Raw genomic sequence first — 26,365 nt, 5'->3', positions numbered from 1 at the left:
TGCCTATAATTGAAGAAACACTGGTATTCGTGGTCTTGGTGGGACTGGGATCATATCTGAAACATATGGTTGCATGAATCAGACACTTTGAGTATTTTAGCAAACAAGAGGTTTATTCTGAGACACTTGAAATTAAACAGCAAGTTTCCCTGTAGCAAAAAGTGAGATGCTGCGCTGCATAAGAAAGAGCCACAGCACATGAACACTGCAATTACATTAACCTTCGGGTCATCTGTACCTAAAGACATGGAGGATGTCTCTTGAAAGAACTTTTGGTTGTTCTTTCCAACATTTTCATTGTTTTTTGTTGTCAAAACAATATGGAAGCAATAAAAAAAATAATCAAAATATCACACTGAAGGATTTTCCTTAAAGCAGAGCTTCTATTACCAATATATTGTTCTCTGTGCTAAATTATCGATCTCTTCTAGCTCATAAACATCATATATTCTATAACATGAGAGGACACTGGGGACGGCAGGTCATACTGTAAATAAAGACTAACACTGGTATGTATTTTGGGGGACAATACGTCTAGACGGGTATATTAACCATAGGAAAGCTGAACTCATTACGTTAGGTCTTATGGCATATTAGTGGAAAGGAAGGCGACAGAGAATTCATCTTCACGCTCGCGAATTCGTCACACAAGACCTAATGACACTTTTATCATACCATTCCCGAACCCAAACTCGAAATTATGTAAATGCAGCAGGGTCGTCGTCTCTGAGCCTCGTTGTGTTTGCTGGCTGTTTGTTCAAGCGTGAATCCAATTTCTCTCAGCGTCCTCATTAATGAATTGCTCAGTTAAGGTTTGACTAACCGTCCAGAGGACCAGACGTGCAGGAAGGTGTCCAAGAATCATCTAATTTTTTGGACTTTTGGTTCATTGCCTCAAACATGTCATCCTCTCACTAACGCGACCCTGGATCATCATCATGGGGCCGCAGTTGTCCAGCACAATTACCAGGTTATGGTTCAGCCGAAGCTTAATCGCGGCTGGGGGCTCCTGTTTCTAGTTTTAATGTTGTACTTCACAGCTTGCTGAATAGGATTTTTTTTTTGTCTTTGGGAGAGGGTAAGAAAAGATTGTTGGACATCCATATTTATAGCTGATTTTGTCCTCCACATTTACAGAATACAGAATGCCGCTGTTGATTCTATCAGTCTGTCTGAGATTCTGAATCTATTTGAGCGGGAGCGCGGTCACAAGCACTCTTTATGATAATTTCCTCCAGTCTCACCTCATTTTAGAGACTTTGTCTAAACCTTGAGCTTTTTCTTGGATTCTTCTGTCACAACGGCAACAAAATAATGTCTGTCTGTCCACCACATCCCAAAGCTGCTCTACTGGATTGAGATCTGGTGACTGTGGAGGCCATTTGAGTACAGTGAACTCATTGTCATGTTCAAGAAACCAGTCTGAGATAATTTGAGCTTTGGAACATGGTGCATTATCCTGCTGGAAGTAGCCATCAGAAGATGGGTACACTGTGTTCATAAAGTAATGGACATGGTCAGCAACAATACTCAGGAAGGCTGTGGCATTTAAACAATGCTCAATTGGTACTAAGGGTTAACCAAAGTGTGTCAAGAATATATCCCACACACATTACACCACCACCAGCTGCCTGAACCATGAAGACAAGACAGGATAGAACCATGCTTTCATGTTCTTTAGGCCAAATTCTGACCCTTCCATCTGAAGGTTGCAGCAGAAATCGAGACTCATTAGACCAGGCAACATTTTTCCAGTCTTCTATGGTCTTATTTTGGTGAGCCTGTGTGAATTGTAGCCTCCAGTTCCTGTTCTTAGCTGACAGGAGCGTGAAAATCCCAGTAGACCAGCAGTTTTTGAAATACTCAGACCAGCCCGTCTGGCACCAACAACCGTTCCATGTTCAAAGTCACTTAAATCCCATTTCTTCCCCATTCTGATGCTCGGTTTGAACTTCAGCAAATCGTCTTCACCACATCTAGATGCCTAAATGCAGTTGATGCCCAGTGATTGGCTGATTAGCAATTTGTGTTATCAAGCAATTGAACAGGAATACCTGATAAAGTGTACGGTCGGTATAAAGTGTACACCTGTTCAATTGCCATTTTATATTTTATATTTTATTTTATATCAAATATATTTGGATATTTTATAAGTTATAAGTCCTTGTTATTTAGGGTGGCAATATGCACTGTTCATACGGGACACGTCCCGGCCAGGATTTTAATATTGTCTAAAACATCCAGAGCAGTTAAACCAATAACATGCAGGTATTGCACATAATCAACCAATCGTGGGGCTGCGTGTGAGAAGGTGAGATCTAGAGGGAACAATCAAAGCGATGCAAATATGTGCACGTGTTTGTTTGTTCGATTGACTTGATCCAAAAAAAAAAACAAAGTGCGCCACAATGCTTCAAGTCAAACGAACGAACAAACACGTGAAGGCGATTCGAAAGCATATGGCAGGAATAGGCAACTCCGGTCCTGGAGGGCCACTGTTCTGCAGAGTTTAGCTCCAACCCTAATTAAACACACCTGAACAAGGCAATCAGTGTTTTCAGGATTACTAGATAGATACAGGCAGGTGAGTTTTTATGAGGGCTGAAGCTAAACTCTGCAGGATAGTGGCCCTCCAGGACACAGAGTTGCCTATCCCTGGCATATGGAGTCATCTGCTCTGCTCTTTATAGCTCTCATGAATGTAACACAATGATCAACCTTAAAAAGCTACAAAAAATCTCTAGGCACACATCAAGGTCAGTAAGATTCAGCAGCCCTGTCCTTGAGGGAGGGTCTGCACCAGCGTGGAGGGTCTGCACCTGGAAGAAAAAAGAACTCTCAACAGTAAACACACAACAGCTGTCTCCACTGGGCTCATCTGGACAGATGTCCACCATCGGCTGTGCTGCCCTCTGTTTACATGGTTAGTTCTGAGTTTACCGAACAAACTCTGGCCAGAAAGACAGATGGGGGATGGAGGTCCAGCCCTTGTTTGCCATCCTTCCAGATGGAGAGACGGCCCAGGAGAAAGAGAGAGAGACAAAGAGTCTAAGAAAGAGAGAGAAAGAGAGCAGGGAAAAGGACAAGTGGACCACGTGTGATCAAAAGCACTGAGTAAGCATGTAGGCGAGGCTGCGGAAGAGGAGGATTTATCACGCCATATGATTTTATGGCCACGGATGAACTCTGTGTGCAAGAATTGCACCCTTCATGCTCCATGTACCATGTGCACAGGTTCTGTTAAGACCCACTGTAGGATCTCTCATAGAAGCTAATTTTACAAAAATAAAATAAATTCGCAGAGTTTTATGACTGCCAAAGGTTTTATATGCGTTCTGTTTCTTTAAGAAAACAACAGGGCTGTACATAACACCTTAAATTAGCCATAAAGGCTCCTTATTGCTCATTTTACTGTTGCACTGGGCACAGTATATAATAAAATAATCATTGCTGCAATGTTAGACACAGACAGGGTTTTGCTAAGGAATCCCTATTTTATTGCTCATACTTAAGTTTAAGGGTTCTTTCAAATCCAAAGAATTTTTAGTCCTGTTCAAGCCATTGGACCTCATATGTTTAAAACTAATCAATAAAATATAGATTAAATCACATTTTAAATGTTATTATTATTAGTATATAATTCATTTCACTTAACATAATTTTATTGTGACTGTATCTTTAATTACACATTGTCATTTGAACACAAATGTAAACAAAATCTCACAAATTTAACGTATATATCACTGTAATGATTCCCGGTTTATTTAGAATTGAACAAAAATTACAAATGACTTAAGCTCAATTAGGCAGTCATTTGTGAACTTGGTATTGAATAATTAAACTGTTCACTCACAAACAGGTTTGAGGTGGTTTTATGAAACTTTATGGCTAAGAAGAGTCATTTGGTTGCAAATCAGACATCACTGCCCATGCTGTGTTTGCGTTGCATGGAGGAAAGATAAAGATATGATCAACCAACGCCAACTTGCAAGATAACATTTGCCAAAACTATAGATGAATTATAAACTAGATCTGATACTAGATGTTATTTTTGGAATCTGGAGCTAATGAATAGTTTACAGTGTATTCTATCATGCATTTAAATGTGGTAGTCCCTAACAAATCATTTTAGAGTGTATTTGGCCACTGATATTTGACATAGCAATCTATATAAAAGTGTAAATGACAATGCACTGATAAATGTGCAAGTGTGCACTCCATAAATATAAAAATAGGGAAAAACTAAAGTCACTGAATTGGCCTGTTTTTTTCTCTCTCTCGCTTCCTCCCTTGTGAATTATCTCTCTCTATTTCTTTACCTCTCTTAATCTTCCTCTCTCTCACAGACACTCAATTCAAAACCCGCAGGTACTTGTAGGCTCTAGGGCTCATGAAAGCACTGCTCCCCTTCCTCACCAGGTCGGGAGGTCAGTCCACCTGAGGCATCCTCCTATCTGACTTTTTTACTCCGTAATGGGGAAGCAAGGGAGTGAGAGAGCAGCAGTGAGGACCTGTCTCCCCCGGCTAGCTTAATTGGGTACCCATGACACTGGTACGAGCACATGCTTAACTGAAAGACCCGGGTCAGACGGTGGTTTAAGGCTGGATAATTGGCTTCATTTTAAAAATGGAGAAAGTCTCTCTAAGTCTCCGCCTTTAAAACTGAGGTGATCATTATTTTTGAGCTAAAGGTCTTATGAGATGTCTCTAGATACCATTTCCATGTGGAAATGGACCTGGCTTAAATTTCTGTATTCGTTTGTCTTCTTGACACCCCCAGCTAGTGGTCCCATTCGGTTAGCTTAATTCTTCTAGAACAAAATGGTATCTGCATTGTTTGAAAGGCCTGCGAGGTAACAAAATTGCCCACAATTCACTTGCTGAATCGGCAGGTCAGTCGCTTTAAAAAATTCTGCTCAATTTGTGTTGCTGGCAGCTCAGTGCTGAAGTAAGACTTTGTATTGAGGTACGTGCTATTGTGTGTTAATACACTAAAAGCCCGCTGTCTGTCTGAGGCTGCAGACCATTGGTGGTAAATCATCGCATGTGTCAGCTTTGGACCAAGGTCTGTATCAGCGCACTGGATCCAGATTAAATTAGCTGTCAAGTCTAATTGTACAAGGCTAACAGAGTAAGGTATGATGTGAAATAAACCACTTCAGCATTAAAATGATGACTATTCTGGGTTAAATACAAGTTAAGCTCTATCGACAGCATTTAAGGATGAAAATAATTCCCGCTAGTACAAAAAATGACTTCCATTGGAAGTGTGTTATTGTAAACACATTTAGTTTGATTCATTTCTGTGGTAATTGCAGATGTGGTCAATAGAGCTTGACTTGCGTTTTACTTGTTGCTGATTCCTAGAGAGTATGCTGCACCAAATACACTAGCAAGGCCTTGCATGGCACTAAATTTACCCATTAATTCAACTTTCCCAACAGATCCCATTAGGTAGAGTGCTATACTTTTGTGTGAGACCACCACACTTTGCCACCTGTTGGTTATAATCTCAAATTATATCAGTATAATGATAGATGAACTCATAAAGGCCTGCTCAGACGTTGAGACATGCACGGGTTGATCTGTTTTTATGGAAATATATTACTATGGTATTTTGATTATTTCATTAAAATGATTTTAAATGCACCATTTTAAATGCAAGCTTTTGCATTCCACTATAAATTTGACATATAAAAGGCTAAATGCTTTGTACAAGTGTCAAATCCACTGTCAGCAGAAACATCTTCATCAATATTGAAATTCTCAGAACAGGGATTCATTACGGGTTCCTGATGCTAGGGGATCTACAGACGAGTGCAGACAAAGGCCAGCGCTAGACAGTCGATCCCTCTCTGCCATCAATTTCACTTCTTATTCTGGCCCTCAACACACAGGGATTATTCTTTTGGGCCGAACCCCAAAGTGGCCCACTGATTGATGGGGAATCAATACAGAATGGCCAAATTCTCAGAAGCGCTTTGAGTAGAGAGGAGACTCGTACACTGGTGATGTCAGAGATTGGAAGAGAAACACTTGTCAGCAGAGAAATGAAGATGTGATAAGAGCATGACGGAGTGAGAAGTGTGTAAGGGTCTAGAACATCTATTCACACATCAGTCTGTAAATGAGAGTATGAAAAAGAGACTTACCCGGAGGAAAGAAAACCATAAATGAGATCTCTAAAATATCTCAATTGTTTATTTTAGACAGCAATAATATTAAAGGTGTACTCTGAAATTAATAAAAAAAAAAAAAACAATTTCTGGTTTTTGAAAGAAGTCTCTTCTGCTCACCAAGGATGCAATTATTTGATAAAAATACAGTAACAACAGTAAAATTATGAACTATTATTAACATTTAAAATAACAATTTTCTGTTCAAATCTATTTTAAAATGTAATTTATTTCTGTCACAGCAAAGCTGATTTTTCAGGATCATTACTCCAAGCTTTCAGAGTCACATGATCCTCAGAAATCTTTCTAATATGCTGATTTGCTGCTCAATAAACATTTCTTGTTATTATCAGTTAAAAACTGTTGTGCTGCGACAGTCTTTTGATCAGTTGGTGAATGAGAAAAGTATTGATTTCTTTCAACAAAAAGAAAAAAGAAAGGTAGTTATCTTCTGAAAACAGATAATGTCATATGTCTAATCTAGAGCTACTGAAGAGACATCTGAAACTGTTTTGAACAGATTTGAAAAGATATCAGAATCAGAAATCAAATTTCAAAGATCTCAGTATGAAATTATCTCCTTTCATTTTGGATCCCATTTACTTTTATGGACAAAAATGTTTGAAATGGACTTTAAAATATATTCATGTTATACAGAAGAAAGTCAATCAGTCAACAGTGATGACAACAGTGATTCATTTTTTTTAGCAAAAACTAAACAATGATTACATGAAAACACACACACACACACACACACACACACACACACATCTGTACTGAGTCAAGACATATCACACAGCCCTTGTCTTTGTCTTCTGTCAACATATTGATCTCATAGTCTCTGAGGGATTCCAGACAATCACTGGGTCATCACAGAGGAATGAAAACCTATTAGACAAATAAATAGGTGGAATAAATAAATAATGTTCTGCTTGAAAAACGGGTGATGCCAACACACACAGACGTGTAACCTTGACTTCGTGACACGTGCACCGTCAGCGTTTTCTGCGTCAGGGTGAAGATGTGTTGCCCTTTACCTCAAAACAGCTGTGGAAGCCTACACACACTCACACACATGTACTCACAGACAAAAAAACCTCCATCTACAGTGCCAAAATATCCCAAAATACCATGCTGGCTTACAGTTCCAATTAAAGCACAATAACACAATACGCTGGTCACATGACCATCTCAGCAAAAAAAACTGACTAATAACTCTCACTTTAACCAACACAGTAACAGTGAATGGTTGCATTTGCACTTGCAGTTCATCCAAAGATGAAAACTCTGTGATTCAAAGACAAATAGATTCTTGCCTGAGCCAGATACTTCAGCTTTTTAAAAAATTGCAAGAGTGAATTTGGTGGACTTATATATTCTAATTCTAATGACTTGATATAGAATGAAAATTCTACATACAATGAATTAATACAGTAACCTGTAAGAAACAATTCTGTATAAAAACAAAAACAAAACAAAAAATGGAAAAGGTATTGCCAATTTTCTGCCAGGACATTATCGGTTGAATTTACAGACATCTGTTTAAGTCTAAAAACAACAAAATGTGCAATTCAAAATATGAGGAAAACACCTGTGAATAATCAATATGGAAAATTCCTTAAATATTAACATTTGGGCCCTATTGTTATGAACTATTCAGTTGCTGGGGCAACAATATCAGAATAGACTACATTTTGTTTGGGGAACGCCTCCAGCGTGACGTTTCTGAATAACGTGTGTAATCAGTCCAATGGAGGCTCTCCGCAGGGTTGACCCACTCCACCCTGAAGGTCTACATGGTGGCCATGGCGGCCTACCGTGCCCCTCTCGGTGGCCAGTTAGTGGGCAGAGACCCTCTGGTTACATGTTTCCTCCATGGTGCGCTGAGGCTGAGGCCTCCGGCCAGAAGAAGCTTATGCTAAGAGGTGATCAGGATGCTGTCCTAAGCCTCGAGTCCTATGATCTCCCCTCTATTGGGGGTCAAGACTCACTCATTCTGAAGTTGGCCATTGGACGGGTTGTCCCCGATTTCTGTCAGGCTCCTGTCTCCTTCTCTTGCTTTAGCTGTGCTCTTCCACACTAGGCAGAGATTTGAAAGTCTGGCGACTTGGGCATTTCCGTTCCCCAAACGTTCTCGACGCAGCTCAAGCTCCTGAAGAGGAACATCTAAGATTACGTATGTACAGTAACCCTGGTTCCCTGTTTTCCATAAAAGAAATTCAGTCACAACATGAAAATGAGTAAATGATGTCAAAATTGTAATTTATTTTAGGATGCACTATCCATATAAGTCTGTCTGCCCTATAGTATATTTTTTCTTGTGGACAGCATTAAGTGGCATCCACTCAGAGTTGTCAGGTTGCTACAGGGCGGCCGGCCCTCCTCTGTTCACTATCTGAGCTACACCAAGGACAGATGAAGTGATGACACAAGGCTTATGTGTGTGGTCTGCCAAAAAGGACAGAGAGATGTTCTGCCAAAGAGAAAGAGAGTGTCGGCGGAAGTTTAGCTGGATAACACCTGTGTGTAAGTGTGTGGCGAGCTGGACAGGATGACACCCTGGACCCCTGGTGACAGCGTGATTAATGACCAGAATTACAAAAGTCTGTAGTTCTTCACCCTTCAGCCTACACACAATCCATACAGATCGAAGCTCCACGTGGGCTGAAAGATTCACCGGGCCAGTCAATGACTGACATCCACAACACCCCCAGCAGCACCCCACACAGTTCATCTGATACTACAGCAACACCGGGAGGATGGAAAGAGCCTTCATACATGACAACACACCACAGTCTGCATGTGTGCATAATAAAACAGAAAATACAATAAAATATTTAAATGAAATATGAATATACATCTCAATATATAACATTCAAATATAGGTTTTTAATTTTAAACAAATTAAAACACCAAGTTGCACACCCCTTTTCTATAACCCAAACATCAAACAAATGCTTACAACTTCCTGCTTCTCATATCTGTGATTCCCTGTGAACTTGCAAAATGATTGACAGGTTGAAAGTGCATCAGAATTTTAGTTCATAGAGCCTAGCACTGCCACAGAGACAGAAGTGATATTTCAGGAATCCTTATTCAGTAACGTTCACTTACGTAAAAAATCCAGCAGCATCAAGTCTAAAGGAAACTAAAATAAACGACATTTTATTTGAGTAAAAAAAGAAAATGTTTAACTTAAATGTGTTTAATGTAAATGTTTATGTTAAGTAACCATATTTAAATTAATAAATAAATCTAATTGTCATTGAGCACTCCAGTGCTGACAGTAAGGTTCATACTTATCTAATTAATTGGCTGTAAATACTCAAATTAAAACTTATTCTAAAATACATCAAAATGCACAAGCCATATTTCCAGAGAACTGCAACTACCAAAACCACTGCAAAAAATTTACATTAGTATTTAAATAAAACTAATCTGAAAAAGCAATAACCTTTGTGCACATGATTTTGCAAGATTTGTATGTATATCTGAGCTTGTTAAGTATGTGTGTGCATGCATCTATGAGTCGCATATTCACAGGCTTGTGTGTGCATAATGAGTGTGTCTGTACTGTATGCATATGTGTTAAAATTCTAGTTTATGGAACAACAAAACTTAGCAGGAGAAACTAATCGACACAGGCCTAAACATAAACAAATTCCGAAGCTTTTGTTTATATTCTTTTAAAAGCACATCAGCATTTCATACTAAATTTCAAAATCTGAAACTTTACACACACACACACACACACATTTGAGCTGCTGCGCAATATACAGTAAGGGTTTTCAGTGTGTAGGCAGAAGTCCTGTGCCGAAAGACCCTCAGTAGAGCGTGTTTTATTGAACATTTCACATCATAGAGTCGCTCTAAAGATTCTCTGCCTCATTAGTGAGCCAACATTCAAACCATCAGCTCAGTCAGACGGTATTTCAGCTGAATCAATCACTGTATTGGTTAACAAACGTGAACTAATTCCCCTGTCATCCCATAAAGCAAGCCATACACATAGCTTTGTGAGAGACCATGAAATTGCCCACCAACAGTGTAAAATCTGTCATAAAAAGATCTTTGTCAGAAGTAATGATTTGATTAATCATTATGAACCATCTTGTGGGCCCTCAGACCTTATGAAACCACCGGTAGAAACAACAGGGTTATAACAGTTAACTAAAACCAACAAAATAAAATAAAATTATATAAAATTAAATATAAATATAGGGTGTGCAATCTTCCCAGGAAGTTACAATTTTATTCTCTGGAACACATTGGATGGAAACACTGCTTTAATTACAAATGTTTTATGCTATATTCTAATTTTGTGTGTGGGTTATATTCATAGCTTTGAATGGAAAAACAGCTATTGATACTGTAATATCACTGTGAGTCAGCCATGCCATGAAGTTAAAACACAAACATATTTAAAAACCTTTAAAATCTTTTCGATCAAAGTGACGCAAATCACAGATGCACAGAAAGAACAATAATAGGCAGAAGTTCTGAATGCACTGGTCACACCACACAGGAAAGAACAGATGACCTGTGTTATCTCTCCATCTCTGTCTGTGTGTGTCTCTGCGGCCCGTCAGTGAGATGACAGCGTGACATTAATGTGAAGGACAGATAGAAGCATGCGGATCCCATCTCACAAGCCATATTTACTGCCTGAAAGTCACAAGCGTCACTCACATTCAAACTGACAAGCCCTGCAGATTGATGAGCCAATTAACACAATTTACAGAAATAAATTATAATATTAATCTGATATTTTAGTCACACAAGAGTTTTAAAGTGTTTGTCTAAAAGATGTGACAGAAATTATATCTAAATTAGTTTTTTTTACTATGTGAAGTAACAATGGCACACAATAAAATTCACGTCTTGACATGCATGTGTATGTGCAAAAAGACCAGATCTCAAATCTAATTGCAGTATTATGATCATGGCCATAGTCAGGCTTTGAAAATTAGTGAGGTCCAGTGGGTTTCTATAATAACCCCCTTATTATAGAATTGTCCTATAATAACCCCTATAAATACAACTAATTATATACTCTAACACTTGAAAAGAGACAGAAATGTAAATGTTTTTGGAGGGATGCTCATTTTTAAATCATACCCTGTATATTGCATGACATTTCTTCAATACTTTACTATATTTATGGTGTGGATAATTTCATCAGTTGTTTACTATTCATGCAACCATACATATTGCTGTTATTGTTTTTATTTATCACCATTATATAGCTGATAACTTTGTCTAGTGCTCTTATGAATGTTTATAGCATGATTTGTGAAAGTTTAACTATACTGAATGACTTAGCATAAGACTTCTTAATGGCTATTGTTTGCGTATTTCATTTCATTCTGTACCCTAAGTTACTTCTACAGATCTCTGCACTAGTGTTAGAGATAACAGAGTATTATGGACTCTCGCTCACAACACAGCAAATTTTTTTCATTCCACGGACGCTAAACATTCTGAATTATGCATTCAGACATTCATATGAGAAGTTTAGTAGCAAATTAATCAATCAGAATTTTTTTTTATTTTCGAACATGAGAAATTTACCGAGGCCTGGACCTCGGTGGCCTCATAGCATGCTACGGGCCTGATTATGATGACATCTCTACAGAAATTCATCTCACTGATGTGTGGAGTTCTCATCCTCAACATCCCTCAGAGCTTCTGATTTGGGATGCGAGCCAATAACATTTCAGCAAAGTTTTGTCTTCATCAGCACTATGTCTCTGCTGTAAAGCCAATGTCATGCTGAAGTTCAATCGAGAAGTGTGTTATAACAGAAGTAAACAAAGGAGTATGTTTGTAGTGTAATTTACAACTGCTTCGAACGCGACTCAACCAATCAGAATCGAGGACTGGAACGATCCGTTTTATAACTAAGTATAAAAATGGCAAGTAACACATAACAAAACATTTAAAACAGAAATAGTATTTCCTTGTAAAATGTACTCCAACAATCTACAAAAAATATTTTACAATGTATTTAAGATTATATATAGTGTAATAATCACATGAAATTCACAATGTTTTATCATTTCATATCATCGGCATATCAAACAATTATTTTATCGCTAGTTCTAAGTATCTTTCTTCATCTTGTGTCATACAAGAATCCATCAAATACAATATGACGATCATTAAACCACACTGGACAAAATGATCAATAAGAAACCTTTCTGTTTGATTGGGTGGCTGAATTTTGCTCCAGACTATCTGTGGTTATTTGTGACCGTTTGTGGGGTTGAGAGAGCAAGAGAGAGACAATAAGATAACAAATGAGATATAACTACAAGGTGAGATGCATTTTAATGAGTTTGTTCTTGAGTCATTGATCAAGTAAACTTGTGTTTTGCGCACTGGGAACATCTTTTTTAATTAAAGATTCTGCGGGTGACTACACCAGCAGAGGTACGACTGCAAATCAAGATAATCTTTCAGACGGCAACCTGAGTCCCGAGACTCCACAGAAGCGATGACAACATTGATTACAATAAGATTAATTTAGCACAAAATGCATAAGCTGTTATTCAAACGTAACAGTCGAGGGAGACAGGAGAGAGTAAACAGCAGGAATTATTTTCAAGGGGGTTACTTCAACTATACGCACACTGGCTCCTGTAAGAGAAAACAGTCTTAAAACACACTTTTTACTCTAGGAACAAAGTCATAAGGGCATGCATGAATTCTGAAAATGTACGACATGAGCAAATTACATTTTCACATACATCTCCATATATTTTAATATGGAAATTATGGTAATAGAAATGTAAATGGCATTTTTTTTTAAATGGCCAACTTCTTTGTCTTGCAATGACTAATTATTTTTAATGCATCTTAAAATACAAACAATTAAATGACATTGTTATATTTTTGCATAATCTGACAAAAACTGCACAAAAAAAAAACACTTTAAAGAAATATTCAGAGCAGCTGATATTTACCTAGATTTATCTTTGTTGTCTTGACACATCACATGTCTCATTTCATCTCAAGCACTTCACTAATGCTGCTGTTTCCTTGGTAACTACTGGAAGTACATTTACCTTTGAAAAAAAACAATTAGCTGTAAAATTGCATGGGTGGAAATGATGTCACCATGCTGGGACGGTCAACACTGACAAAGGTTGGTAAAATAATTTTCACATTAACATTAAAATAGCTTGTCACTCTTTGTTCCAGAGCTTTCAGATCAAATAATTCATATTCTTTGATGGATTTTCATATGCTGTTATTTAGTAGCATTTATATACTATTATAGCATTTATTAATATATACTTTAGTATTTTTATTAATTTTTTAGCAATTTTACTTCAACAAACAAAAAATAGAAATGTTGTAAAAAAACCTTTTTTGTTTTTCATTCAATATAGTATTTTTATATTTTTGTTATTTTATTCATTAAAATTTTAAACAATATTTATCAATTCGTTGTATTATTAATTAGTTTAGCATTGTTTGAATAATACTGTTTAAGATGGAAAGTCTGAGTCTCGTAACACAATAAAACCTATAAAAGGCATTTGAAAAGTAATTAAAATTAATGATAAAGCCCTTTATGAAAAGGTATTAGGACAATTTGTACATGTCCATTATTTAATACAAAGAAATCAAGGCCTTGGACATAAAACATCCTTACACCAACTTAAAAATAGCAATCCTATTATCTCATTCTATGATTTCATCAAAACTTTTTAATCAAAGTTTACTAAATATAATGGTCGAGTAAACATCTGTAAGAACTTAAAATTAATTTTTCCCAGAGAGTTACTGAAGAAATGGTAAATGTAACCTCAGGTGGAGATACATTGGATTAAGGCCAGGCAGCAGCACAGTGCTGATAAAGCCAGATGATTCACTCTCTATTTTTCATTTCCTAACAGACATTATGAGCCTGTGCCTCTGAACAGCACAATATCACTCACGTTCTGTAGGAAATAAACAGAAGCCGATATGAAACAGCAGCACTGCTTGCAGCTGAAGTGTTTGGGAGAAAGCAGAGAGCCAGTCGCCATCGGCATGGGTCTGGAGAGCTCGCTCGAGTCTCGTGACTCATAAAGCTGCACCACTCCAGATTAACTCCAAGAACGGATCAGAAGAGATGAGGGCTGATGGGAAGGTCTCAAGTTCTGTGCATCAGTACAGCATCCAGCCTTCAGGCTACTAAACAAACCCCTGAGCTGCTCATTAAACAGATACAGACACAATGCACATCAATATTTCATAGCATGTGTACAGATGCTTAACATTACACACACACACACACACTCAGACTCTTCGGGGTAGATGCTGGTATAGAATTAAAAGAGCTGGGGATGCTTCTGAATATAAGAGCACTGATTAATCCAACAAGTTTGTGTGTTTTAGAAACAGCTGTGTATTGGTATGGAATTGTAAAAGCAGCTCTGAGATGCTGAAAATTGTTAAATGTTTTTCTATTGTAATATATTTTAAAATGTTATTCATTCATGTGATGCAAAGCTGAATTTTCAGCATCATTACTCTAGTGTCACGTGATCATTCAGAAGTCATTCGAATATACTGATTTGGCACTCAAAAAAACAAAAAGTTAAATAAAAATGTAAATTATTATTTTTTTTAATGTTGAAATGTTGAGCTCAAATAATGTGCATTTATTTGAAATAAAAATCGTTTGTAACACTGCAAATTGCCAAATAAAAGTATAAGTATTTTTCTAAATAAATAAATTAAATTAAATTAAAATCTTAATCTTAATCTTAAAATCTTACTGCAACCTAACTTTTGAATGGTAGTGTATGTGTTTTTTCACATATTTTGTTCTTCATAAATGTGAAAATAGTAACATATTTTGTTCCTGCCTTTAACCAAACATGAAAATGCAAAATAAGTGTGTCCTTTTCATGCACCTAGCATCACCAAGCAGATTAGCATACATTAAAGCACTTTAAATATCAAATGAATGTGCAGTATTTGTAAATATTATTATTGTAGTATATGTGTTTTCTGATAGAGGCCAGTCAAGGGATTCATGAGAGTTTTAGAACAACACAAAGGAAAGTTTTGCTGGTAGCCATTGACTTTATAGGGAAAAAAACGATATGGCTACCGTCAACCAACATTCATAAAAAAGATTTTACATTCAACCGAAGAAAGAAAATCATACAGGTTTGGAACAAATTGAGGGTGAGTAAATGATGACAGAATGGGTGTACTGAATACTAAAATTCATCAAATTATGGCATTTTTTATTTGCACAGTTTAACTAGATCACTGATATTCGTCTTTATTTAAACAATAATGACATGAAGGAGAGTAGCAGCTAAGATAGGAGGTGAAATCTAACAGCTATTGTGTTGAAGTGTGAGAAGCTTCAGCATCACACACAGAAACCCTCCTGTAAATGTAAGGAGACACTCTCACTGATTGCCTTGGCGGACCGAGACTCTCCTGGCATAGTAAACATAAATCGAGTCATGAAAACAATGCAGCCATGCATCTATTCCACCCTCACCTCTCCGTTCCTCCTCCTCTGCTTGCTTTCTTTTCTCATGCTAAAGTGCTCGGCCACTCCAGGGAAGAGGAGAGACGTGGACAATTATTTCCTGGCCCGGACGTGGCGGAGCTGTGATTGACAAATGAAAGGATTGAAATGGCTTCTCTTTTAAAAAGAAAGAGAGCTGCCAAATCGGAGATCATCTTTAATATCTCACCTGGGAGAGGAAGAGAAAGACGGATATAAATGGAAACTGGCATCATTCGATTCTTTCAAAAGCAGCGCTAAATGCCGCACTTTAAAAAAAGAGGCCACACCAAGCCTTGCTAGAAGAACACTACATATTCATGAATCCCCTCGCAGAGGGATCAATGTGCTTCACTCATCAGCTAATGGGAAAAGATTCAAAACTCTATAACTACACGATCACATGACCAGGCGGCTGCGTGGGTGGTGGACTTCCTGCTAAATCAATAAAACAATTAATTAAGAAAGTATGACATTTTTTCTTCTTGCCACTCTTCACCATAGTGAAGGAGAAAAGTGGATGTCGAATTCAGGTAGTAACAGTAGTAGTACCGTATTTTCCAGACTATAAGTCACACTTTTTTTTATAGTTTGGCTGGTCCTGCGACTTATAGTCATGTGCGACTTATTTATCAAAATTAATTTGACATGAACCAAGAGACATGAACCAAGGGAAAACATTACCATCTACGGCCATGAGAGGGCGCTCTATGCTGCTCAGTGCTCCTGTAGACTACTACTGAAGACATAGGGCGCCCTCTCACGGCTGTAGACGGTAATGTTTTCTCTTGGTTCTTAGTTCTAAAAAAATTGCGACTTATAGTCCAATGCGACTTATATACGTTTTTTTCCTTGTCATGGCGTATTTTTGGACTGATTTGGACTATTTTTTATTGTCATGTCAGCATCTAAGACTATATTCACATTTACATTTACATAAACTCAGAATAAAAACAAAATAAACACAAAAATACAGCAGTTAGAATTCTGCTTTTTTTTTTTTTTTACAAATTACCTTATGATAAAAAAAAATCTAAAATCTCTAATGGTAAAATAAAAAATGAAAAAAATAAAATCCCCCAAAAGCAGTCCCCTGTGAACTGAATCAACTGATTCACTGAAAAGATCCAACTCAAAGAATGATTAATTAACAATCTACTAGAGAAGATAATCAGCGACCAATAATTTTTACTGTTCCTCATTTTATGATTAATTTAAAAGACTTGGAATCAAGTACTGTACATGGACCACTTTTTGTCATTGTGGATCTTGACAGTCTTGAAGTCTTTATCCACTTATATTATATTGAAAAGAGTGGCTAGAATATTCTTTAAAAAATATTTCTGTGTTCCACGGAAGAATTACAGTCAAATCGACAAAAAATAACTATGTTTGTCCACCAACCAGCATAACCATCCTAAACAAGCATGGAAATTCATGCAGGTCTTTGCATCAGGGTAATAAAAATTCTGTGCATTTCCAAGCTCTCTCTCATATTCCATAGAGTCTTTCAGATGCACAGAAGGATGAATGCATGCTGGGAAACAGCAGGTGGCATCAAGGATGTGGGCCTCTTCAGAAAATCGCAAATCACAGCACACACACAAACTAAATCTGCAGAGATGACAGAAACCGAACACCCACATCTCTCTCAAAATAAATAGGCATGAATGTTCTCAAACATGATACTTGGATGAGAATGTATGGTTCGGAAAGACAGGGAATCTCATTTGCCACCCTGGCACGTAACCTCATGGATTTCCTATCACAGAGTCCTGTCTAACCTGTCCGTCCTTTGTTTTCAGCGGGTGAGGTTTGATGGAAGACAAAGACACGGACAAAAAAGAGTTTTAAAGGAATAATTCACTCACAAATGAACTTCAGAACAGTGCACAAGTTGTATGGACCACTTTTATGATACTTTTGCATTCCTTTTGAAGCTTGAAAGCTCATAAGGGTGGGTAAATGATGACAGAAGGGTCATTTTTGGATGAACTGTCCCTTTAAATATATTACTTTTGAAAGCTCTGACAACAATGACAGATAAACCACGGCAGAGACTTTCAAATCAACAATGCATGCTCTATTTTCTGATATTATCAGTAGACATATGTAGCTAACTCACACTGACTGGCTTGGCAAGACCATTTTGCAGAAGCTGAGAAGTTTAACGAGGAGATTTTCATCACTTTGCTTTGATATTTTGAGTACGGTCGCAAACCGTTCACTTGTGCCGATTTAACGGGGGGGATCATTTCTGTAGACACAACAAATGCTACAAGGAATAAGTCATCATCGCTCCGCAGAGAGCCTGCTGGGAGCTGACAGAGACGGTGAGAGTCCGCAGGGTATACGTCGATGGAGAGATGGAAAAGAGAAAAATCGTGATGGCTGAATATCAGCTTCCATAGCGAGATGAGTGAGTGGCTGCTGCTTTTGGCTGATATGTGTCATATCACATCCAAAAAGGATTTTCATCAAATGCTTGACAGGCCAAACTGCAAATGGGGGAAAAGCATGGATGGATAAAGCAGTCCCATAACCAATTATTCAAAAAAAAAAACTTGAAGGAACCTGTGTGAATGAATGAACAAACAGAAATCAATCCAAGGGAAGAAAACAAGTCTCAAGACTGTATTTTATTTGATCAAAAATACAGTAAAAGCTGATTACTATTGTGAAATATTTATTTTACTTTAACTATTATATATTTTTAATACACAATTTATTCTTGTGATGACAATACAGAATTTTCATCAGCCATTACTTATCATTATCAATGTTGAACAAAGTTGTGCTGCTTAATATTTTCGTGAAAACTGTGATTTTTTTCTATTCATCAAACAGTCCGATTTCAGGATTGTTTGATGATTAGAAAGTCCAAATGATCAGCATTTATTTGAAATGGAAATCTTTTGTAACAATGTATCACTTTTGATCAATTAATAGCATCTTTGCTGAATAATAATAGTAATTTATAAAAGAAAAAACTGACTTTTGAACATTAGTGTACCACAGTGTTGTCCACTTTAAGGAGTATAGCAAGTAAATATCCAAAAGGCTAACAAACAAGCAACAAAACACCCATTTCTATTTCATGTGATAGTCAGTAATTTGTATTGTTATACAAATATTAACCAACAAATTGAACTGTGTTGGATATTGTCATTTTTATGTATATATTCCCAGTTGGTGTCATTTGTATGTATGAGATCATAAAAAGAATATATTATCAATGTTTTATCAACGCTGAATCTGTAAAAATATGTTTTCTGCTTCAGATTTCCTCAGCCGATTGCAAACAGAATTGAATTCCAGGAGCGAATGCATACGAGGCATCTTTCTTGATTATCTAGAAAATTATTAGGATTTCCCAAGATAACTCCAGTGTGTAGGCTCTAAATGTTTGTTCTGTCAGCACTTTAAAACACAACGACGGCTCATATTCCTCCATCTTTTTATCCTTTTCTTAATTACAGGAAAGCCTGTTAACTCACTGGTTCTCAAAGAGAGATAACTGCATGAGTCTGGCACTGTTAGGTTGCTTTCCTGCTCCTGCTAAGGTTAGCATGTCCATGTTGTGTGTTGATCTTAAGGTACATTCCTGTCAAGACTGGTGAGTATTTCAAAGACCCTTGGGTATTACTAAGCTATGACATAGACATGGCACTACACAATCCTAATCTATAGTCCATATCGTTCAATAAATATAGATCATAAAGGCCTTTGACATTAAATGCATGTCTCTAACTCAAGCATCATAAGATGATATTTTATCCTTTATCAGGGGCGGATCTAGAAAAATATTGATAGGGTGGCGAGAAGGGGGCAGGAAGTTTTGAGGGGTGGCAACATATGGCAGACGTATATATACTGAATTTAGTCACAGTTATCACAGTTTGATGATAAATAGTATATGTGCACACTAAAAAAGGACACAGGCTATCATTTACAAACTTAATCTCATGAAATCAATGTCTTGCATTTGAAACAGTTATAACAAACATTACAAACATACAAGGAATAAGTGACCATACCCCATAAGCACCGCCACACTCACTAATGCATACAGTATGCATCGACATGTAATTAAGAGCAGTATAAAAGGTTCAGTGTTATCAATATGTCCATTTATTATAAGAAACACAAGATTTTAACAGCCATTTCCAGCTGGGGAGACTCAACTGATTTTCTACTGTTTAGTGTTAATCGTCATCTAACTCAACCAGTCAAGAGCTACATTTAGATTTAGATGTTATATGAATATGGTCCCTGAAGCATAGGTTTTATTAGCTGACAATAATAATTAATAAATAAACATTATAGGCACAAATAGTTTTATCAAATGAAATGGTGAAATCCTCTCATGACGTGCACATGTGTAGCATACATCATGCATCAATATAGTGAAGAGCTGAAAACACCACGCGTGCTTCAGTGTGTGTGTGTGTGTGTGTGTGTGTGTGTGTGTGTGTGGTAGAGCACACATTCCCAGAGATGTGTATAACAACACCTCCAGGGCCGCTGCTGGCCAAATGGGTGCCCTAAGCAGGACTGTATTGTTGTGCCCTCCTTCCTCAAATATGATGATGGAAAAAAAAAACTACTATGGGGGTGAAAAATAACTTTAATCAAATAAAAAACTAAATGAATAAATTGTATTATTTACAAATTACAATTGTAGCTCTTGACATTTACCTGTGGCTATAACTTTATTATGACTCTAATTTATTTTATAGTCTCAAGCATTCAGAAATCATGCAAAAGGAAACTAAGCAGTTTTACTATGATAAAACCATGGTTTATTTTTGTAAGGGTTGTGATATGCACGTTTTTTTGTTGAAGAAATTATAAAGCCTGTGTCATCTATAGCAAAAAGGTGTCCAAAAATGAAATATTTAGTGAATATTTGAATGAAATGTTTGGTCAGTAGCCTAAACAAGGATTTGATTGTCCTATAAGTGTAACAGCAGCAATCACATGGTGTTTGTAATAACATGTACAGAAATTGTTTATTTTGTATTTGCCTACATTATGTATTTTAACAGTGTTATTATTAACCAATCATTATTGCCTCATTATTTTTTATATAATGCATTTTAAGCCATTTAAAGGCTATTGATGGCTTAAGTCTGTTTTTATAGCAGCAACAACAAAAATATTACAGTATATTAATACTTTTTAAATTATTAGATTTTGGGGATCGCAAATCATTTGAATCAGTTAGGGAGTTTAAAGCGGATTCGCGAATCATTTGAGTCAGTTTGGGGATCGCAAACCATTTGAATCAGTTCGGGAGTTCGTAGCGCGATCGCGAATCATTTGAGTCAGTTTGGGAGTTCAAAGCGGGTTCGCGAATCATTTGAGTCAGTCTGGGGATCGCAAACCATCTGAATCAGTTCGGGAGTTCGGAGCGGGTTCGCGAATCATTTGAGTCAGTTCGGGAGTTCAAAGCGGGTTCGCGAATCATTTGAGTCAGTTTGGGGATCGCGAATCATTTGAATCAGTTTGGGAGTTCGTAGCGGGATCGCGAATCATTTGAGTCAGTAATGGGCATCGCGAATCATTTGAGTCAGTTTGGGAGTTCGGAGCGGGATCGCGAATCATTGAGTTAGTTATGGGGATCGCGAATCATTTGAGTCAGTTTGGGAGTCCAAAGCGGGTTCGCGAATCATTTGAGTCAGTTATGGGGATCGCGAATCATTTGAATCAGTTCGGGAGTTCGTAGCGGGATCGCGAATCATTGGCGTCAGTTATGGGGATCGCGAATCATTTGAGTCAGTTTGGGAGTTCAAAGCGGGTTCGCGAATCATTTGAGTCAGTTTGGGGATCGCGTATCATTTGAATCAGTTCGGGAGTTCGTAGCGGGATCGCGAATCATTTGAGTCAGTTATGGGGATCGCGAATCATTTGAATCAATTCGAGAGTTCGGAGCGGGTTCGCGAATCATTTGAGTCAGTTCGGGAGTTCAAAGCGGGTTCGTGAATCATTTGAGTCAGTTTGGGGATCGCAAATCATTTGAATCAGTTCGGGAGTTCGGAGCGGGATCGCGAATCATTTGAATCAGTTCGGGAGTTCGGAGCGGCATCACAAATCATGAAAGATTCGCGCTCTTAAATTTTCAAATTGGCCATAACCTTTAATTCGTTACTGCCAACTGGGGTGGCAGCAGGGATGGCAAGGCTTTCTTTTAGGGTGGCATTTGCCATCAGACTATGCCACCCCGGTAGATCCGCCCCTGTCCTTTATTAATCTGTACAGATCATCTAATGTGTGAATGCACTTCACTAAACATAAATGGTGCCTGCTGATATAGCATCATCTATGCAAGCACTTTTGCATTTTTTTTTCCTGATTCACTAAAATAATAGGTAACTCTGGTAATGAAAATTATGCTCAAAAAACATTTCACGCATGCACAAATCCCTCAGATTCATGGACCTGTCATGAATATATCCTGTCAGTCATACATCTATACCTTAAAATGCAGATGTAGAAGAGTTTGCTTCTTCATTTGAATAGATTAATAGAATTTGTCATTAGATCACTTGCTAGTTAATGGGTGCCGTCAGAATGAGAGTCCAAACAGCTAATAAAAGCATCACAATAATCTACAAATAATCCACATAACTCTATTTACATCCCGTGAAGCTAAACTGCATATCCATAAATAAAGGTGCTCGATCTGTTAAAACAGCTTTAATGATGGACTTAATTATCTTTGATGATCTGAAGGTGAGTACAGTATATTTTTAGAAAAGTCCTTTAAATAGGAAAAGGCATGCTTTCTGAACTAAAATACAGCAGTCCGAATACTACAACTATTTAGTGAACTCACTAAACTAAATGTTCTTATTTACATGGGAAGGATAGCTTTCTTTACTTGTTGCTTTATCGTGCAAAACACAGAACTTTCCTAATAAACCTGAAAACCTGTAAATATCTTCAATATCAGATGTTTTCCTCACTAAATTACAGAGACGCTTGCTTAGTATTTCAGCACTAAATGACTTTCGTAGAATTTTCTATTTGTTCCCTCTGTATTTGTCTATATCAACCCCGGTCCAATCCAGTGTTTCAAAAATAGCCCTGTCTCCGACTACAAAAGAAATGAAAATATGGCCCTGAAATCAACGTTCTTCAAACAAACACAATTACAAGGCAATTTGTAAAGTGCTGTGCAAAGTCATGTTGAACTGCTCTTCTTCAGAGGTGAGGGCATTTGCGAGAAGCGTTCCCTCAGTGCTGTGATTTGTACCCGTCTCATTGCTAAAAAGCTTTCCTGCGCTGTGTGCCAAGAGTGGACATTACCGGTTAAATTGCACATCATTTAGGTGAATGGTGGATCTGAACAAGTGGAGATGATGGCTTGGATGAAATCGGACAAACTCGGCTTCTTCTTTGAGGTGATTGGTTTACACAACCCTCTAGGGAAAATGGTTTGCTAGGGTAAAAACAGGAACTGGAACAGAACATCGACAAACATCATTTAAAGAGGTTAGAAATGGCTGAAATGAGCTAAAACTCAAACAGTGACCATTAGAAAATATTAGAGATGGGTGTAAAACAAAACACTTCTAATGCATTGAGCCATGGTGCTTGGGTCGGCAATACAGGTTCAAATCTGGTCACAATTCACTATTTTTCTTTTAAATACATACAAATATTAAAAAACGTGGGGTAAAGCTGTAACAGTTGCATTTTACCTCAGGAATAAGGGAAAAACCCTTCAGTATTGGGTAAAATGCCCATGTGGGAGCTATATAGTGATACAGTGTAAATATAGGGAATATAATGATATGGCAATAAATAGTGATAAACAGGAAAGTGCCGCTGTGATATTGTTGCTATTTAATGTTCCAGTGGCATTCAGAGAGTATGAGCCGGTCATCAGCGGTGTGAATGTATTCTCCTTCAGGCTGTGTTCCAGCCGGCACCTGTTATAAAGTGCTGCGGTCGTCTCGCACAATTGACCCTGTAATTTCAAAAAAGGTCACAGTGGCTGTGGTGTAATTCAATAATCTTATAGCGCTGTATTAACTACATATTTAATCACAGAGGGTAGGACACTGACGGAGCGTCCTGGTGTGGCAGGGCAACGGAACATATGCAGACCAAAGTGCTGCTGTCAGCAGTGCATGAGGGATGCCTTCAAGTCTTCTCCTTCAAGTGCCTGCTCCCATGATGCACAGCTACCAAATCTGCTGTGTTATACATTTGGTCAGATATCTAGCAATGACCCATAGTCCACCTGTGATTTTTTTTTCCCCTTCTTCAAGGCCCCCTTTTCTCACTTTCTCATAGATATTATAGATATCGATGTATAAAAACTAACAAACAGTTTACAAACCTATATATAAGAGATAATGTACAGCTAGACAGTCATTATCTCAAAATAAATCTGCAAAGAGATAAGAGAAATTAAAAGACTACAGCTGTTATAGAAAAGCGACACTTGTGCGTAAATGTGCATCTTAATCTAGTCTACAGCTATCACAACACGAACCAGTTTCAACAATGAAACTCTGAGACTGTCAGGTGGTTGCAGAATGCAACCCATCATGCTCAGCTGCACACTGCTCATTGTGGGGCTTCAGCATCTGTTTACAGCTCAGCGGCGGTTCCTGCGCATCAGGTGGAGTGAATTGGACTTCAGGCAGGATACGCCTCGCTCAGCCCTGTTCATTAACGCTGCTATATCGGGCTCCAGCTATCAGTACAGGCTCACAGCGAGCAAAAGGCATCACCGCACGCCTGCTCGCGACTGAAATTACAGCCGCCTCCAACAGCACACCAGAAAAGAACATTAAACCCAGAGAGACGCACACCAACAGACTGAGCTGACAAGTAAATTGTTTCTAAAGCAGCAGGCAAAGGAATACGGTGAAAGGAGAGGGATCGGAGGGAGATGAGAAGGAGGGAAGGTAAACAAGTGAGGAGAGGGAATCATACTGGACAGGAGTGTGTAGCATTAAAGAGGAAAATGGTTAAATAACAGGGAGATTTGGGGAGATATCATCCGGGCTGATGTGAATTAAGGAGGAAAAGGCTATAAACGACGATACAGACGACCAAAAAGAGCTACCTATGTAGAGGACCTACGCTTTACAGGGAACAAACAATATGCTGCCAGTGATGCAAAAACTGATGACACCCTCACTCAGGTGTCCTTAGGTTAAGGTGTAGGAGATGGAAAAAGGTTTTAAATAAGTGTAGCTTTAGAGGAATAGTTCTCCCATACAATGAATATTTATAATTGTCTTAGTTTATTCACCTTCATGTAATTTCAAACCCACGTGGATTTTTTTTCTGTGATCACACAATCTGATAATAATCAGAAATGTTTCTTGAGCAACGAATCTGCAATTTTTTATGATTTCTGAATTATCATATGGCACTGTAGACTGGATTAATGATGCTAAAAAAAAATCAGCTTTGCATCACAGGAATAAATTACATTTTTAAATATATTACAACACAAAACTGTAAAATTAATTTTTTTAAATAATTACTGTATTTTTGATTAGATAAATGCAGCTTTGGTGAGTATAGGAGACATTTTAAAATAAAGAAATATATTTTTTAAATCATTCAGACCCTAAACTCCAAATGTCAAAGATGAGTATCCAATTTTTATTTCAATTTTAAGGTGCATTTTTGTCATTTTGGAGATTCACAGAACCAGTATCCATTTACTTTCAATACAAGAACAGCCAGGACAAAAAAAGAACCTTCCTCTAAATCAAGAAAGTCACATGGGTTTGGTACAACATGAGGCTATGTAAATGATTTTGGGGTGAACTGTCCCTTTAAAAGCTCAGCGGTTCAAATGTGACTCATGCAAGTTAATATATCCGCTTCAATTCTTAAACCCATGATAAAGGAACACAGTCACACAGCAGTCACTCCTGACTGATGTCTGTCGTTTATCTTGAATTCCTCCTTTCATTTAACATTATTCATCATTCACCTGAAATAGAGAACCAGTTGATCTGACAATCCCTTGAATGGTGTCCATCACACAAACAGACAGTTCATCATTCGACTGGAAGTACAGACGAAGTGGGAAAAACACACCAGAGCCACATAAAAGAAGCACATAAGCCTGCACTGCAGAATATAAAGTCAGGATATTTTTTGCGTTCCCAAAAAAAACAACTGTTATTTTAGTATTTTTTTTTAGAGTTCAGATGCAATTATTAGGCTTATGTGTCTGTTCAACGTAGCTTGGGAATAACCTGGGAATCAAATCACTAAACACAGGGCACATGCACGCTTACCTGGAACCAAAGGACCTTCCGACAGCTCTGACTGGACAAACTGCAGCAAGGTGGAAATGATGAGGACTGTGGTACCTGACCATGTGACCTGCATGATTCTTACAGAGCTGGCATCCCTGGATGTCTCCAAGTTAAATCTAGACAGAGAAAGAGAAAATCAAAGGAATTAAATGCTGAAAACTTCTGTTAATGCATTTTTGGATGAGATAATCAGTGATTCAGTGATTCATTGACTCAGTTTCACATAAAATATCTAGTTTGCAAGGCTGTCGTAGTTGACTAAAACTATAGAAATATATATATATATTTTTACTTAAAATAATGTCACTGAATTTTTTTTTCGAATTTACATTTAACTGAATTAATACAAAACAAAATTAAATTTT

General features: G+C 37.6%; 1 protein-coding gene across 1 annotated transcript in view; it reads right to left on the bottom strand.

Annotated features, from left to right (window-relative positions):
• Nucleotides 1–26,073, bottom strand: part of LOC113080606 (roundabout homolog 1-like) — a 202,810-nt gene extending 176,737 nt beyond the window's left edge. The window contains exon 1 of the mRNA XM_026252764.1: nucleotides 25,980–26,073. Coding sequence (XP_026108549.1) covers nucleotides 25,980–26,073 — 94 coding nt within the window. The remainder of the gene's footprint in view (nucleotides 1–25,979) is intronic.
• Between the last annotated feature and the right edge of the window lie 292 nt (nucleotides 26,074–26,365).

Source organism: Carassius auratus, unplaced genomic scaffold (assembly GCF_003368295.1).
Source record: "Carassius auratus strain Wakin unplaced genomic scaffold, ASM336829v1 scaf_tig00031797, whole genome shotgun sequence".
NCBI lineage: Eukaryota > Metazoa > Chordata > Actinopteri > Cypriniformes > Cyprinidae > Carassius > Carassius auratus.
This window is presented reverse-complemented; position numbering and strand designations above follow the sequence as displayed.